Source organism: Oryza glaberrima, chromosome 3 (genome assembly GCF_000147395.1).
Source record: "Oryza glaberrima chromosome 3, OglaRS2, whole genome shotgun sequence".
In the NCBI taxonomy this organism is placed as follows: Eukaryota; Viridiplantae; Streptophyta; class Magnoliopsida; order Poales; family Poaceae; genus Oryza; species Oryza glaberrima.
The window spans coordinates 6,446,316-6,458,979 of record NC_068328.1 but is presented as its reverse complement, the minus strand read 5'-3'; the positions used below and the strand labels follow the sequence as shown (position 1 = coordinate 6,458,979).

At 48.3% G+C, this 12,664-nt stretch overlaps 1 protein-coding gene across 1 annotated transcript; it reads left to right on the top strand.

Annotated features, from left to right (window-relative positions):
* The first annotated feature begins 1,019 nt into the window (after window positions 1-1,019).
* LOC127766765 (leucine-rich repeat receptor-like serine/threonine-protein kinase BAM1) lies at window positions 1,020-4,770 on the top strand. Its single transcript, XM_052291904.1, has 2 exons — window positions 1,020-3,644; window positions 4,060-4,770. The coding sequence occupies exons 1-2, from the start codon at window positions 1,082-1,084 to the stop codon at window positions 4,506-4,508; spliced, it is 3,012 nt and encodes a 1,003-aa protein (XP_052147864.1). The 5' UTR covers window positions 1,020-1,081; the 3' UTR covers window positions 4,509-4,770.
* The last annotated feature ends 7,894 nt before the right edge of the window (window positions 4,771-12,664 follow it).

Here is a 12,664-nt window from a genome sequence, read left to right as displayed (position 1 = left end):
GGGAGGCCTACCCGATCGCTCTGGGCTAGCATTTCCGGTACTACAGTGCATTTCTCGTTTCCCTGTACAGCTCATTCTTCCATTCAGTAAGGTGGTGACATGCAATACTGGGCCACAATCATCCTTGGGCCTTCACTAAATCCTCCTACATGTACACAAATATGAGTTTGTTTTTGTACATCCCTGTACCACCAATGATTCGGTGAACCCGTGCCCCATGCGTTGTTTCTGTACCACGCGAGAAACCGATGTTGGCTCAGCTACTCACCTCTCTCTTTCTCACTTTTGACGAAAGTGTGAAACACACACAAAGAGATGATGAACTGACGGAGAATGAAAATGAACACTTGTATTTCACGCTGCAAACCAGCGCGCACAACATAAACACTTGGGGGCTGTTCACTTTAATGTCAAAAAAAACCTTACCAAATTTTGGTAATACCAAAATTTTGATATAGTTACCAAAATTTTCGCAACTTACCAAAATTTTGGTATGATTTCTTATATAGTTGTCAAATTTTAGCAACAAACTAAATGTAGCAACTTTTTAACAATTTTATTAAAATTTGGTAAGATTAAAAATGGCATAACAGTGAACAGGCCCTTGTATTTCACTTTTTGGCACCACACTACATACACCACCACTCCGTCCTGTTCGGCTGCACGACCCGGCCAAGACGGTCTGCAACCATGTCTTCACCCTCATGCAAGGCAAATATTACTGCATGAAGAGCTCCACTAACTGACGCGCATAGATTTTCTCCAATTAATCCTGCTTGACTGCTCTTATCTGATGACCACGCACAACACCTGCTAGTTGATCCACTCTTCACGCCATGCATCCGTGCTTCACTTGGCCACAGTGTCAAGCCAACGTGCACCTACGGGCCGCCGGCATGCACTCTAATCAAACTAACTTATGCACACACGTACACTACGGAATAACTCACACAGTAAACAACAAGATTAAGTCTAACAACCGAAACAGAAAGAACACGCCCATATATCCCACGCCGCCCACCGAAACTCGGACACCCACTCCGCCACCGCCACCGCCTCATCCACGGCACTGGCTGGCTCCATGGCCGCCGCCGCCACCTCCACCCTTCTCCTCCTCCTCCTCCTCCTCCTCCTCGCCACCGCCACCCATGGCGCCGCGGCCGACACAGTCTCGTCCCCCGCCTCCCCTGAAGCGGCCGCACTCCTCAACCTCTCCGCCGCGCTCGGTGATCCCTCGGGCTACCTCTCCACGCACTGGACGCACGACACCGCGTTCTGCTCGTGGCCGCGCCTCTCCTGCGACGCCGACGGCTCCCGCGTCCTCTCGCTCGACCTCTCCGGCCTCAACCTCTCCGGCCCGATCCCCGCCGCGGCGCTCTCCTCCCTCTCGCACCTCCAGTCACTCAACCTCTCCAACAACATCCTCAACTCCACCTTCCCGGAGGGCCTCATCGCCAGCCTCAAGAACCTTCGCGTTCTCGATTTCTACAACAACAACCTTACCGGCGCTCTCCCGGCCGCGCTCCCCAACCTCACCAACCTTGTTCACCTCCACCTCGGCGGCAATTTCTTCTCCGGCAGCATCCCCAGGTCGTACGGGCAGTGGAGCCGGATCAAGTACCTGGCTCTCTCCGGCAATGAGCTCACCGGGGAGATACCGCCGGAGCTCGGCAACCTGACGACGCTCAGGGAACTGTACCTCGGCTACTTCAACAGCTTCACCGGCGGGATACCGCCGGAGCTCGGGAGGCTGAAGGAGCTCGTGCGGCTCGACATGGCGAACTGCGGGATCTCCGGTGTGGTCCCGCCGGAGGTGGCGAACCTGACGTCGCTCGACACTCTGTTTCTTCAGATCAACGCTCTCTCCGGGCGGCTGCCGCCGGAGATTGGCGCAATGGGGGCGCTGAAATCGCTCGACCTGTCGAACAACCTGTTCGTCGGGGAGATCCCCGCGAGCTTCGCGTCGCTCAAGAACCTGACGCTGCTGAACCTCTTCCGGAATCGCCTCGCCGGCGAGATTCCCGAGTTTGTCGGCGACCTGCCGAACCTCGAGGTGCTGCAGCTGTGGGAGAACAACTTCACCGGTGGAGTGCCGGCTCAGCTCGGCGTGGCAGCCACCAGGCTGAGGATCGTCGATGTGAGCACGAACAGGCTAACCGGCGTTCTACCAACAGAGCTCTGCGCCGGCAAGCGGCTGGAGACGTTCATTGCGCTGGGGAACTCACTGTTCGGCAGCATTCCCGACGGGCTCGCCGGGTGCCCGTCGTTGACGAGGCTTCGTCTTGGAGAGAATTATCTGAACGGGACGATACCGGCGAAGATGTTTACATTGCAGAACCTGACGCAGATCGAGCTGCACGATAATTTGCTCTCCGGCGAGCTCCGGCTGGACGCCGGCGTGGTGTCACCATCAATAGGAGAGCTGAGCTTGTATAACAATCGGTTGTCCGGTCCGGTGCCGGTGGGGATCGGTGGCCTCGTCGGGCTGCAGAAGTTGCTGGTCGCCGGGAACCGGTTGTCCGGCGAACTCCCTCGTGAGATTGGGAAGCTGCAACAGCTTTCAAAGGCGGACTTATCTGGGAACCTGATCTCCGGGGAGATACCTCCGGCGATCGCCGGATGCCGGCTGCTCACCTTCCTCGACCTCTCTGGCAACAGGCTCTCCGGCAGAATCCCGCCGGCGCTCGCCGGGCTACGAATCCTCAACTATCTCAATCTGTCCCACAACGCGCTCGACGGGGAGATTCCACCTGCTATCGCCGGAATGCAGAGCCTAACAGCCGTCGACTTCTCCGACAACAATCTCTCCGGCGAGGTCCCGGCGACCGGCCAGTTCGCCTACTTCAACGCCACGTCGTTCGCCGGTAACCCAGGCCTCTGCGGCGCCTTCCTCTCCCCGTGCCGCTCCCACGGCGTCGCCACGACGTCGACCTTCGGCTCCCTCTCGTCGGCGTCGAAGCTGCTCCTCGTGCTCGGCCTCCTCGCGCTGTCCATCGTGTTCGCCGGCGCGGCGGTGCTGAAGGCGCGGTCGCTGAAGCGGTCCGCCGAGGCGCGCGCGTGGCGGCTCACGGCGTTCCAGCGCCTCGACTTCGCCGTGGACGACGTGCTGGACTGCCTCAAGGAGGAGAACGTGATCGGCAAGGGCGGGTCAGGGATCGTGTACAAGGGCGCGATGCCCGGCGGCGCGGTGGTGGCCGTGAAGCGGCTCCCGGCCATGGGGCGCTCCGGCGCGGCGCACGACGACTACGGCTTCTCGGCGGAGATACAGACGCTGGGGCGCATCCGGCACCGACACATCGTGCGCCTGCTCGGGTTCGCCGCCAACCGGGAGACGAACCTGCTGGTGTACGAGTACATGCCGAACGGCAGCCTCGGCGAGGTGCTCCACGGCAAGAAGGGCGGCCACCTGCAGTGGGCGACGCGGTACAAGATCGCCGTGGAGGCCGCCAAGGGCCTCTGCTACCTGCACCACGACTGCTCGCCGCCGATCCTGCACCGCGACGTCAAGTCCAACAACATCCTCCTCGACGCCGAGTTCGAGGCGCACGTCGCCGACTTCGGCCTCGCCAAGTTCCTCCGCGGCAATGCCGGTGGCTCCGAGTGCATGTCCGCGATCGCCGGCTCCTACGGCTACATTGCTCCCGGTATGTATGAGTGTACCCCCTCTGCCCCCTACAAATTTTCAGCTCATTCTGTTGACTGTACCCGGTTGCTACTAGTACTACTATCCACCATCATTTCCAGTGTTGAAAAAATCATGCATCACAAAGTGCAGAAAAGGCCCAAAAATTGCTAGTACTAGTCCTGTCCTGCTCATGGCAAATGTTACAATGGGGCCTTCATATTTTTCAAACTCACTATCACATTGAAATTTGGAAGAAAATGGTTGGTTTTGGTATGCTCTGATTTGTTTTTTACTGTGCCCCCACACTATCGAGTTGTACATATGCTGGATGTTGTGCCTCTCGTCACTTTGTCGTTTTAATGAATCATCATTGGGAATTGATGGCCTGCGATCTTATGTGGTCTGAGCTGTGTGTTTGCCCTGTGCATCCGCAGAGTACGCCTACACGCTCAAGGTGGACGAGAAGAGCGACGTGTACAGCTTCGGGGTCGTGCTACTGGAGCTCATCGCTGGGCGGAAGCCGGTGGGGGAGTTCGGCGACGGCGTGGACATCGTGCACTGGGTGCGGATGGTGACCGGGTCGAGCAAGGAGGGCGTCACGAAGATCGCTGACCCACGGCTCTCGACGGTGCCCCTCCACGAGCTGACGCACGTCTTCTACGTCGCCATGCTGTGCGTCGCCGAGCAGAGCGTCGAGCGGCCGACGATGCGGGAGGTCGTGCAGATCTTGACCGACCTGCCCGGTACGGCGGCGGCGGCGGCGGCGACGGCCATGGACGCGCCGTCGCACGGGTCGGGGAAAGAGCAAGACCGGAGCGCGGAGATGCAGCAGCAGGACGGATCACGCGAGTCCCCGCCACAGCAGGATCTCCTTAGCATCTAGAAGCGTGCGTGCATGTCCCCGTTGTACCGGTACTCCGTAGCATCATCCCCTGTACGTCTTGGCGTACTCCTGGACTGTGCTGGTGTCCTGGACTTTGCTGGTGTCCGGGTCCGAGTCCAAGTAGAGGCAAATCTCCAATATTTGCTGTAGTATTGTTAGCTAGATTAAGATTATATTGTTACATAATGGTGGTTGATAAAATCTACTACTAGTAGTATGTAATCTGTCTCCTCTCGTGTACAAAGCAACTACTCCTACTCCAGTCCAGTATATGCCTCTCCAACCAATTGGATTGAGATCGTATCGATCTCGCAACAAAAAAAACACGGACACACATGGCCTATTGGCCAGTGCGTCATACTGTCATCCCTGGCCGCTACTGGAAGCACTGGTCAATACTACTAGTACACCCGTATGGTGCTGTCCCTACCCCTGCTAAAAAATGTCGCAATACAGATCACCCGTGGAGACGTACGTACCTTTGGTCGCTGCTGTATCCCCAGCGTGCTGTGCCGATGGGCGACATGCACACGCAGGCACTCCCAGCTCGTCGTCGTGGTTCGGGTTGGGAAGGGGATAGGACACGCACGGTTTTGCTCCTGCCGCGCGGTGCTCAGGCGTTCCTGGCTCCAGCAGCAAGCAGCAAGCGCGGCGCGCGCGGAGACGTAGTACGGGCAGAGCGGCGACTGGGGAGTGCGTGCACGTGAGTGGTCAATTCCATCGCGGTAGTACACTGATGCACTGCCATGCTCCTCTCGCCTGAAGATGGCAGGCGGGGCAGCGAGCCGGCCAGGACAATGCATGCACGGCGCCATTGCCCACCACCTTGCTGTCATCACCCAAGCAAAGCTTTTTGTGACAGTGTAAGTGGTTCGTTTGATTTTGGAGCCCTGCCATGCCTTCGGCACTGTGCCGCGCATCATAGGATATGCTGCAGATTGCTGCGGCCTAATGATACTGTTGGAGCTAGCGTTCACGCAGGGATGAATGAGAATCGATCGAGAGCTCCCATGCTCATTTTAGTACCTTCTGATAAAAATAGCGTGCGTGGTGGAAGTGGGACTGATCAGAGTGCGGTTTGGCGTGGGCGATGGACTTGGCTTGGCTGGCTGTGACTACTGACTCAACACGTAGTCGGGAGCTTTCGCTGCATGCAGAGATTGGCGAGGCTGCTGTGATGGCCGTGACCGCGAGGCGCGAGAGTGCGCGCTGCCGCTGTTGCTATCCTGCGGGGATTGGGGAGAGATGTCCGTGCTGTGTGAGTGTGTATGGTCAGATCATTTGTCAATTGTCACAGGTCACACCATGGTTGTAATCGGCGAAGCCACTAGGAGAATCTTCTCGATCATTTTGTCGTGGAAATCTGAGCATCTATCGGCTCATCCCTTTTGATCCACTGTTCATTATCTTTTCTCGACTACGATGTACATCCCTCGTTTTTCAATATAGAGTACTCTCTCTGCCTCATCATAAGTTTATTTTTGGCTAGTACTATTTATTCTAAAGAAAATTCATATTTAAAATAATTATTGTATAGGAGTTTATAAAGTAGAAAATAATTACTCCCTCCGCTCCAAAATAGTTATCTTTTTGGAGTTCAAATTTTATCCCATAATACTTGCCTCTTGTTAGTATTATCTGTCACATCCTCCAATTCAAATTTTCACCCATTCTGTCCCCACCAAATCTCTTGTTTCTATTCAAATAAGAGGTAATATATTCTTTACTTCTCAAATCTTAATTTATGCTAAACGACCTAGAAAGACAAGTATTATGAGACGGAGGAAGTACATTGAGAGTAGATAAATTAGGGAATAATTATATTGAGATTTATAGGTTCTAGTCCTTTTATTTTTTGTTGGTACGGGTGGGATGGGTGAAAAATGAATTTATCGTGGGACGAAGGAGTATCTGTAAGATTTTCTTTTCAAATATAATTATCTCTAACATTTAAATTATACTTCTAAGTATACTATGTTCATCTAAAAAAATTATTCCAATATATATTGATTCCTACCTTCATATTTACTCTCGGTCCACGAATCAAGATGTTTTATCCCTTAATAAATAAATAGTTCTTACTCGATTATAACTAACCACCAATACCATTTTTTATTAATAACGGGTACTATATATTTTTCTCACCACTAAATCTAAATTTGACTCGGGATGTTTCATCGGGATACTTTACACGAAAAGATACGACAATCCTCTCGCTAGAAAAAGACTGCGTAATCTGATTCAAAGACAAACTTTTTCACCTATGTCTCATATTTAAGATCATTGAGTTCTATTTAGAAAATAGAATATAATTGTATAAATATAAAAACTATCTAAGAGGAGAGGGTATCAAATTTTAAGTTATAGATATCCACATGTCACAGTCTTCATGCCAACTTGAAATGCATCCCGGTGGAACTCACGGCTAGCCGTTGTATATTCCATCGAGATTAGTTGTGTACACTAGACTAAGGACATGTCATTTAATTATTATTATTATTATTATTATTATTATTATTATTATTATTACATTTTGCAAATCATGCCATATATATTTATCCTACCAGTTCATGGCATACTCTCGTGTCATGCCACACTTTGCTTAGAGAGGAGTATTTTTACCCGGCATTTACATCCAATCGAATATATGCAGTTTTATATAATTTTAAATGATTGTTCATTTAAAATTTCTATAGGATTGTTCATTCTAAAGGAATTTAGAATGATAGGATATGATTAATCATATCCTTATTTGTTTAAAAAACCTTCGTAGAAATAATTTTATAAGATTAAAATTCTTACGTTTTTCTTACAAATCAGATTGACCTAGGAGTAAGTGTTTGCAAACCAAGGATGTACGTATATACTAGCAAAGTGGCAAAATTATCGAAGCTTATGCAATGCAAAGGTCTACTCGTACCCGTGGACGTATGCCCAGCCCGGAGAGGCCATGCATGTAAGACGATGTGATATGGGATCAACATGCATGTATGCAATGAGTCGTCGGCTCGCCAAGTTAATTATCATCACATGGGGAGAAGGGGCAAACATGCACGTACGGGTAAAGGGTGAAAAGGACCGTGATGGCGATGAGATTCTTGTAGTCCTGACGCGGAAGAGAAGCGGCAAGGAAAAGATGAATGGATCGATGGACCGGACCGGACGGGGGCTTGTGCCTGTGGCGCTAGCTAGCCGCATCGCGTGGCTTTGCCATCTGTGTGTGTTCTCCCCTCGTGTAGTCGAGTCGTTTCGCTGTCTGCCAGCCCTAGCTAGCTAGGCAGCGCGTACGACGTCGCCGTGACCGTGAATAGGCGTGAAGCACCGCAGCACAGCACCTGAGGCGAACGGTACAGCTAGCTAGCGTTGGAGTAAGAGTATCCTAAATTCGTCCGTGTCTAAGACTTTGGCGTGTTAGAGGTACAGGTCAAATACAAATATAGTGATAAGATATATATTTTAGAGATATAATTCTAGAGATAAAATATTCTAGAGATAAATCTACTCTTACTTGTATTATGCTTCAAGTCTCTATCCTTTATATACTCCTATATATACCCATGAGAAGTCGATGTAATATATTAGAAAATAATATAAAATAATAATTAGATTTTTCTACATGGCGTACGTTTACGCATGCATAGTACTCCATCTGTCCCAAAAAAACTCAACTTTTAGAGTTAGAATTTTGTCCAAAAAAAATCAACTTCTTCTATCCTACTGACTTTCAGCACATTAAACGAGAAATTTTATACCTTAAATACCCTCTGCCTATCTATCACCAATACTACTACTTTCTTTAATAATGAGGAACACTTTTTTTAATAATGAGGAACACTTTCCTTTATACTCTCTACCTATCTATCACCAATACTACTACTTTTTTTAATAATGAGGAATACTTTTTTTAATAATGAGGAACGCTAGGATTCGTCTTTTTTTTAGAACGGAGAGGGAGTATATTCTAACCGAAACTCTAATGGGCTATCAATCGCCCCTAGTCGCCCCCCTCCTCCACGTGGTTTTCTTTTCTGGCACCGCATTACTTTCCTATTTTAGTAAATTTATGCACCTAAAGTTTATACACCTCAAGTTTACACATCTAAAATTTAGAGACCCAAAGTTTATAAATCAAAAGTTTATATGTCCGATTCAAATTTAAATTTGAATTCAAATATTTTTTATATATAGTATTTCTATACATCTAAAGTTTATACACATAAAGTTTATAGACCCAAAGTTTATAAGACAAGAGTTTACATACCCGTTTCAAATTTGAATTTGAATTCAAATATTTTTTATATATATAGTATTTCTATACATAAATTTTTCAGCTTTGCTTTTTTATTTTTTAAAAATTTATGGTGTAGTAGGAAGAGATGAAGGGGAGGAGGATGGAAGAGAGTAGCGTATAGGGGGATGGGGGGGGGGGGTGATCGCCTGGAGCAGTCACCCGCCCATTAGCCACACCCTATTCTAACACCATATGCATACGTTTACAAGATGATGTATAATTACTTCATCTTGAGGAAGTATCAAAGTTGTGGTGGAGTGGATTATTTCACTTAAAAGGGTTAAAATTCTGATATCCACGTGCCCATAATGTTAAAAAATTGAAGTTTAGTACATGATAAGAATTTACTCGTGGTGGTCTCTTGATCATGTATTAAGTATTAAGGTGGTATTTTCATGAACGTGTATATATGTATAGGTCTTTAATTAATGTAACAAAAACGAACTACACGAATATTCTTCTTATGTTTTGTATATAGGATTTAAGGGCCCCTTTGAATCCTTTGATTCAAAGGATTGAAGCTTTTCAAATCCTATGAAATTCCTATGGAATGGCACATTACATGTTAAAAAATTGAAGTTTAGTACACGATAAGAATTTACTCATGGTGGTCTCTTGATCATGTATTAAGTATTAAGGTGGTATTTTCATGAACGTGTATATATGTATAGGTTTTTAATTAATGTAACAAAAATGAACTACACGAATATTCTTCTTATGTTTTGTATATAGGATTTAAGGGCCCCTTTGAATCCTTTGATTCAAAGGATTGAAGCTTTTCAAATCCTATGAAATTCCTATGGAATGGCACATTGTATATGGATTTTGGAGGAAATTTAGCAAGAGCTCCAACCTCTTGGAAAATTTCTTTTGAGTCTACCTCTTTCATCCGATTCCTGCGTTTTTCCTGCGCTCCAATCAAACGACCATTTCTGTGTTTTTCCTGTGTTTTGCAATCCTCTGTTTTACACTTCAATTCCTGTCAGAATCCTTTTTTTTTACTATTCCTCCATTTTTTCTAACCTGCGATTCAAATGGGTCCTAGATGGTTCTATGAAGTGGGTCCCCATGTTCGAAAAGTCGAAAAGTTACCGATTCTTTGGGAAAGCTGGCGAGACCAAGCCGTTACGGCCCCATGGGGCCGTTCCTGGCGAATGTTAAGCTCCCTGGCTAAATTTAACAGGCCGTCCCATCCCATCACCACACATTGCATGAGGCTGTTTTCTTGAGAGCTCACCTGAACAGTCGAATCTACTGTATGCAGCTTTTGTAACACCTTTCTCCTCACGACCGACTCCGTGCTATTGGGTGTTGGCCACCACGGATCCATCGGCGATCGAGTCTCCGTTCGTACGCCAGACCGAGCCCATGATCTACACGTACTACTATTACTACCACCAGGCCCTGTGTACTTCCCATGCAAAAATTTTACATCTTGTCACATCGAATGTTTAGACATTGTCACATCGAATGTTTAGACACTTAAATGAAGTATTAAATATAGGCTAAAAAAATAACTAATTACAGAGATTGCGACTAATTTGCGAGATGAATCTTTTAAGCCTAATTGCTCCATGATTTGATAATGTAGTGCTACAGTAAACATTTGCTAATGATGGATTAATTAGGCTTAATAAATTCATCTCGTGGTTTACGAACGGATTCTGTAATTGTTTTTTTTTTGTTAGTGTCCGAACACCCTATACGATATCCTATATAATATCTGATGTGACACGTTAAAACTTTGAGCATTGCTCCAGTCCAGCATATTGTACCTCGAGGTACCAGTACCTTCAGGTACCAATTTAAATCCGACCGTTCATTCATGAAGGGTAAGATTGAAAATCTCACACGCTAAGCAGCTCGTGATCGTGATGCTCCTTCTCTCTGACTGAGTGACTGTGTCAACGAAGACTCCAAGAGCAACTGAGCAAGTCCAAACCAAGAGCAAGGACATGGTAGGAGCGTGACGAGGGGTGGTCGGCGCCGGTGGTGCCAGGGGCGTCGGCGGCGGGGTGTTGGACGGCAGCGCGTTGGGCGCCGGCGGTGTCTGCACGGCGGCGAGGTAACGAGGAGCAGGAGGGGTGGTCGGCACCGGTGGTGTTGGACGGCGGCGCCTGCGTCGAAGGCTGCTACGCAGCGGCGAAGGCGACGAGGACCTGCGTCGGTTGCCGATGTGCTTGAATCCAGCAGCGAGATTAGGGGAAGGGCCGCGGTAGGCGTATGTCACTAGCGAGCTTGGGGGAAGTGGTGCACGGAGGCTTGTCGGCCTCCTCCACCTCCACTCCGGCTAGCCTGTCCATCCCTGGTGAGAGCCATCGATCGATGCAGGCATGCAGCATCTTTTGGAGAGAGAAAAGACAGGAGGAAGATGAAGAAGATACACGCGAAATTACTTAACTACCCTTGCTTCTTTAGTACTCCATCCATTCCAAAATATAAGGCATAACCACCCTAACCCAAAGACTAAGAAATAATTATTATTATCTTGTAGTTTGGATCATCCTAATAAATACAATGCATGCATCCAATAGAATTAGAAAGCATGAGAGTGAAGGATCTAAAAAAGTAATATTTTATTGGAGAAGTGATTATAGTTAATTCTCTACATGCATGCATGCCTTATAATATGGAACATCTAAAAAAATGGTTGTGACTTATATTATAGAATGGAGGGAGTACCTCTCTATGCTCTATAAAATCACGTGGACAGTACTACTAGGTACAACTCTTTCTCACCCGTTGGATCAAACGAAATCGATGGCTCAAATTGCATGTACCGGCAGGTACCAAGTACCTGCTGGACCGTAAAAATTCTCTAAAACTTTAGTGTCTTAACACCGCATGTATCGGTGGCCGGGGCCCGGGAGCCCCAGAGCGCGCGACCAATGATGCGCACGAGTACACAACAGCGAAAGCGAAGCATGCATGCCACGCGCGCGCCGGCGAGCACCCACCACCGCAGTGATCCCTCGTCGAATTCACTCTGATCCAGCCGCTGCCGCACCCGCCGACCCGCGGGCGCTGCTGCCTGCATACCAGCACGTAAAAGCGCGCACGGCTCGATCGTCCCGATGGCCTTTCCCTCCAGTCTCGTGCGTGCGTCTGGCCGAAAGAGGAGAGATATATCGACCACGGCAGCGACGCACGCAGCGTGCTGCTTGCATCGGCGCACGATGCACCGTCTCGTGGTTGCCGCTCAGCGGGAGCCACACTCGGATGCGTGTATTACGTATGTGTCGCTGTGCGCGTCTCGTGTGTTACTGTGCGGTCCGCGGTGGCGTGGACCACACGCTCCACGCGCGCGCAGGCCATGGGCGCTAGTATACCATCTTTCTGTTCTGCTCCGCTCTTCCAGGTGGCTAGTGGCAAAGCCTGTTTGTCTTGGACCCATTTTCGAAACGCTCCAGATCATCAGTGTGAGTTTGTGACCGTGACGTCCCAGAGTGGCCACGTCAATATATAGTACTCCCTCCGGCCCATTTTAAACACCACCATGAGTTTTCATATTTAACTTTAATTGTTCGTCTTATTTAAAACTTTTTTATTAATATTTCTATTGTATTATATGATAATAAAACATGAATAGTACTTGATGTTTTTTCTTAAAAATAAAACAAACGATTAAAATTGGACATTGAAACTCATATGCGCTTAAAATGAGACGGAGGCCGCACAAAAAAATCTTGTTGGAAGTCCATATGCATGTACGTAATATTCACGAGGATTTGAACCCTAGTGGGTTGAGTCTAGGAGTGGATATTCGGTCTGACCGAAAATTTCGGTCTCGGTCTTCGATCTTTTGGTCATTTCACTCTTTGGAAAGTAAAGACCGAATTTCAAGGCAAAATGTCAGAACCGATAA

Coding starts and splice junctions, on each gene's coding strand:
- LOC127766765 (XM_052291904.1), top strand. CDS start 1,082: ATGGCCGCCGCCGCCACCTCCACCCTTCTCCTCCTCCTCCTCCTCCTC. Junction 3,645..4,059: donor CTACGGCTACATTGCTCCCG/GTATGTATGAGT, acceptor GTGCATCCGCAG/AGTACGCCTACACGCTCAAG.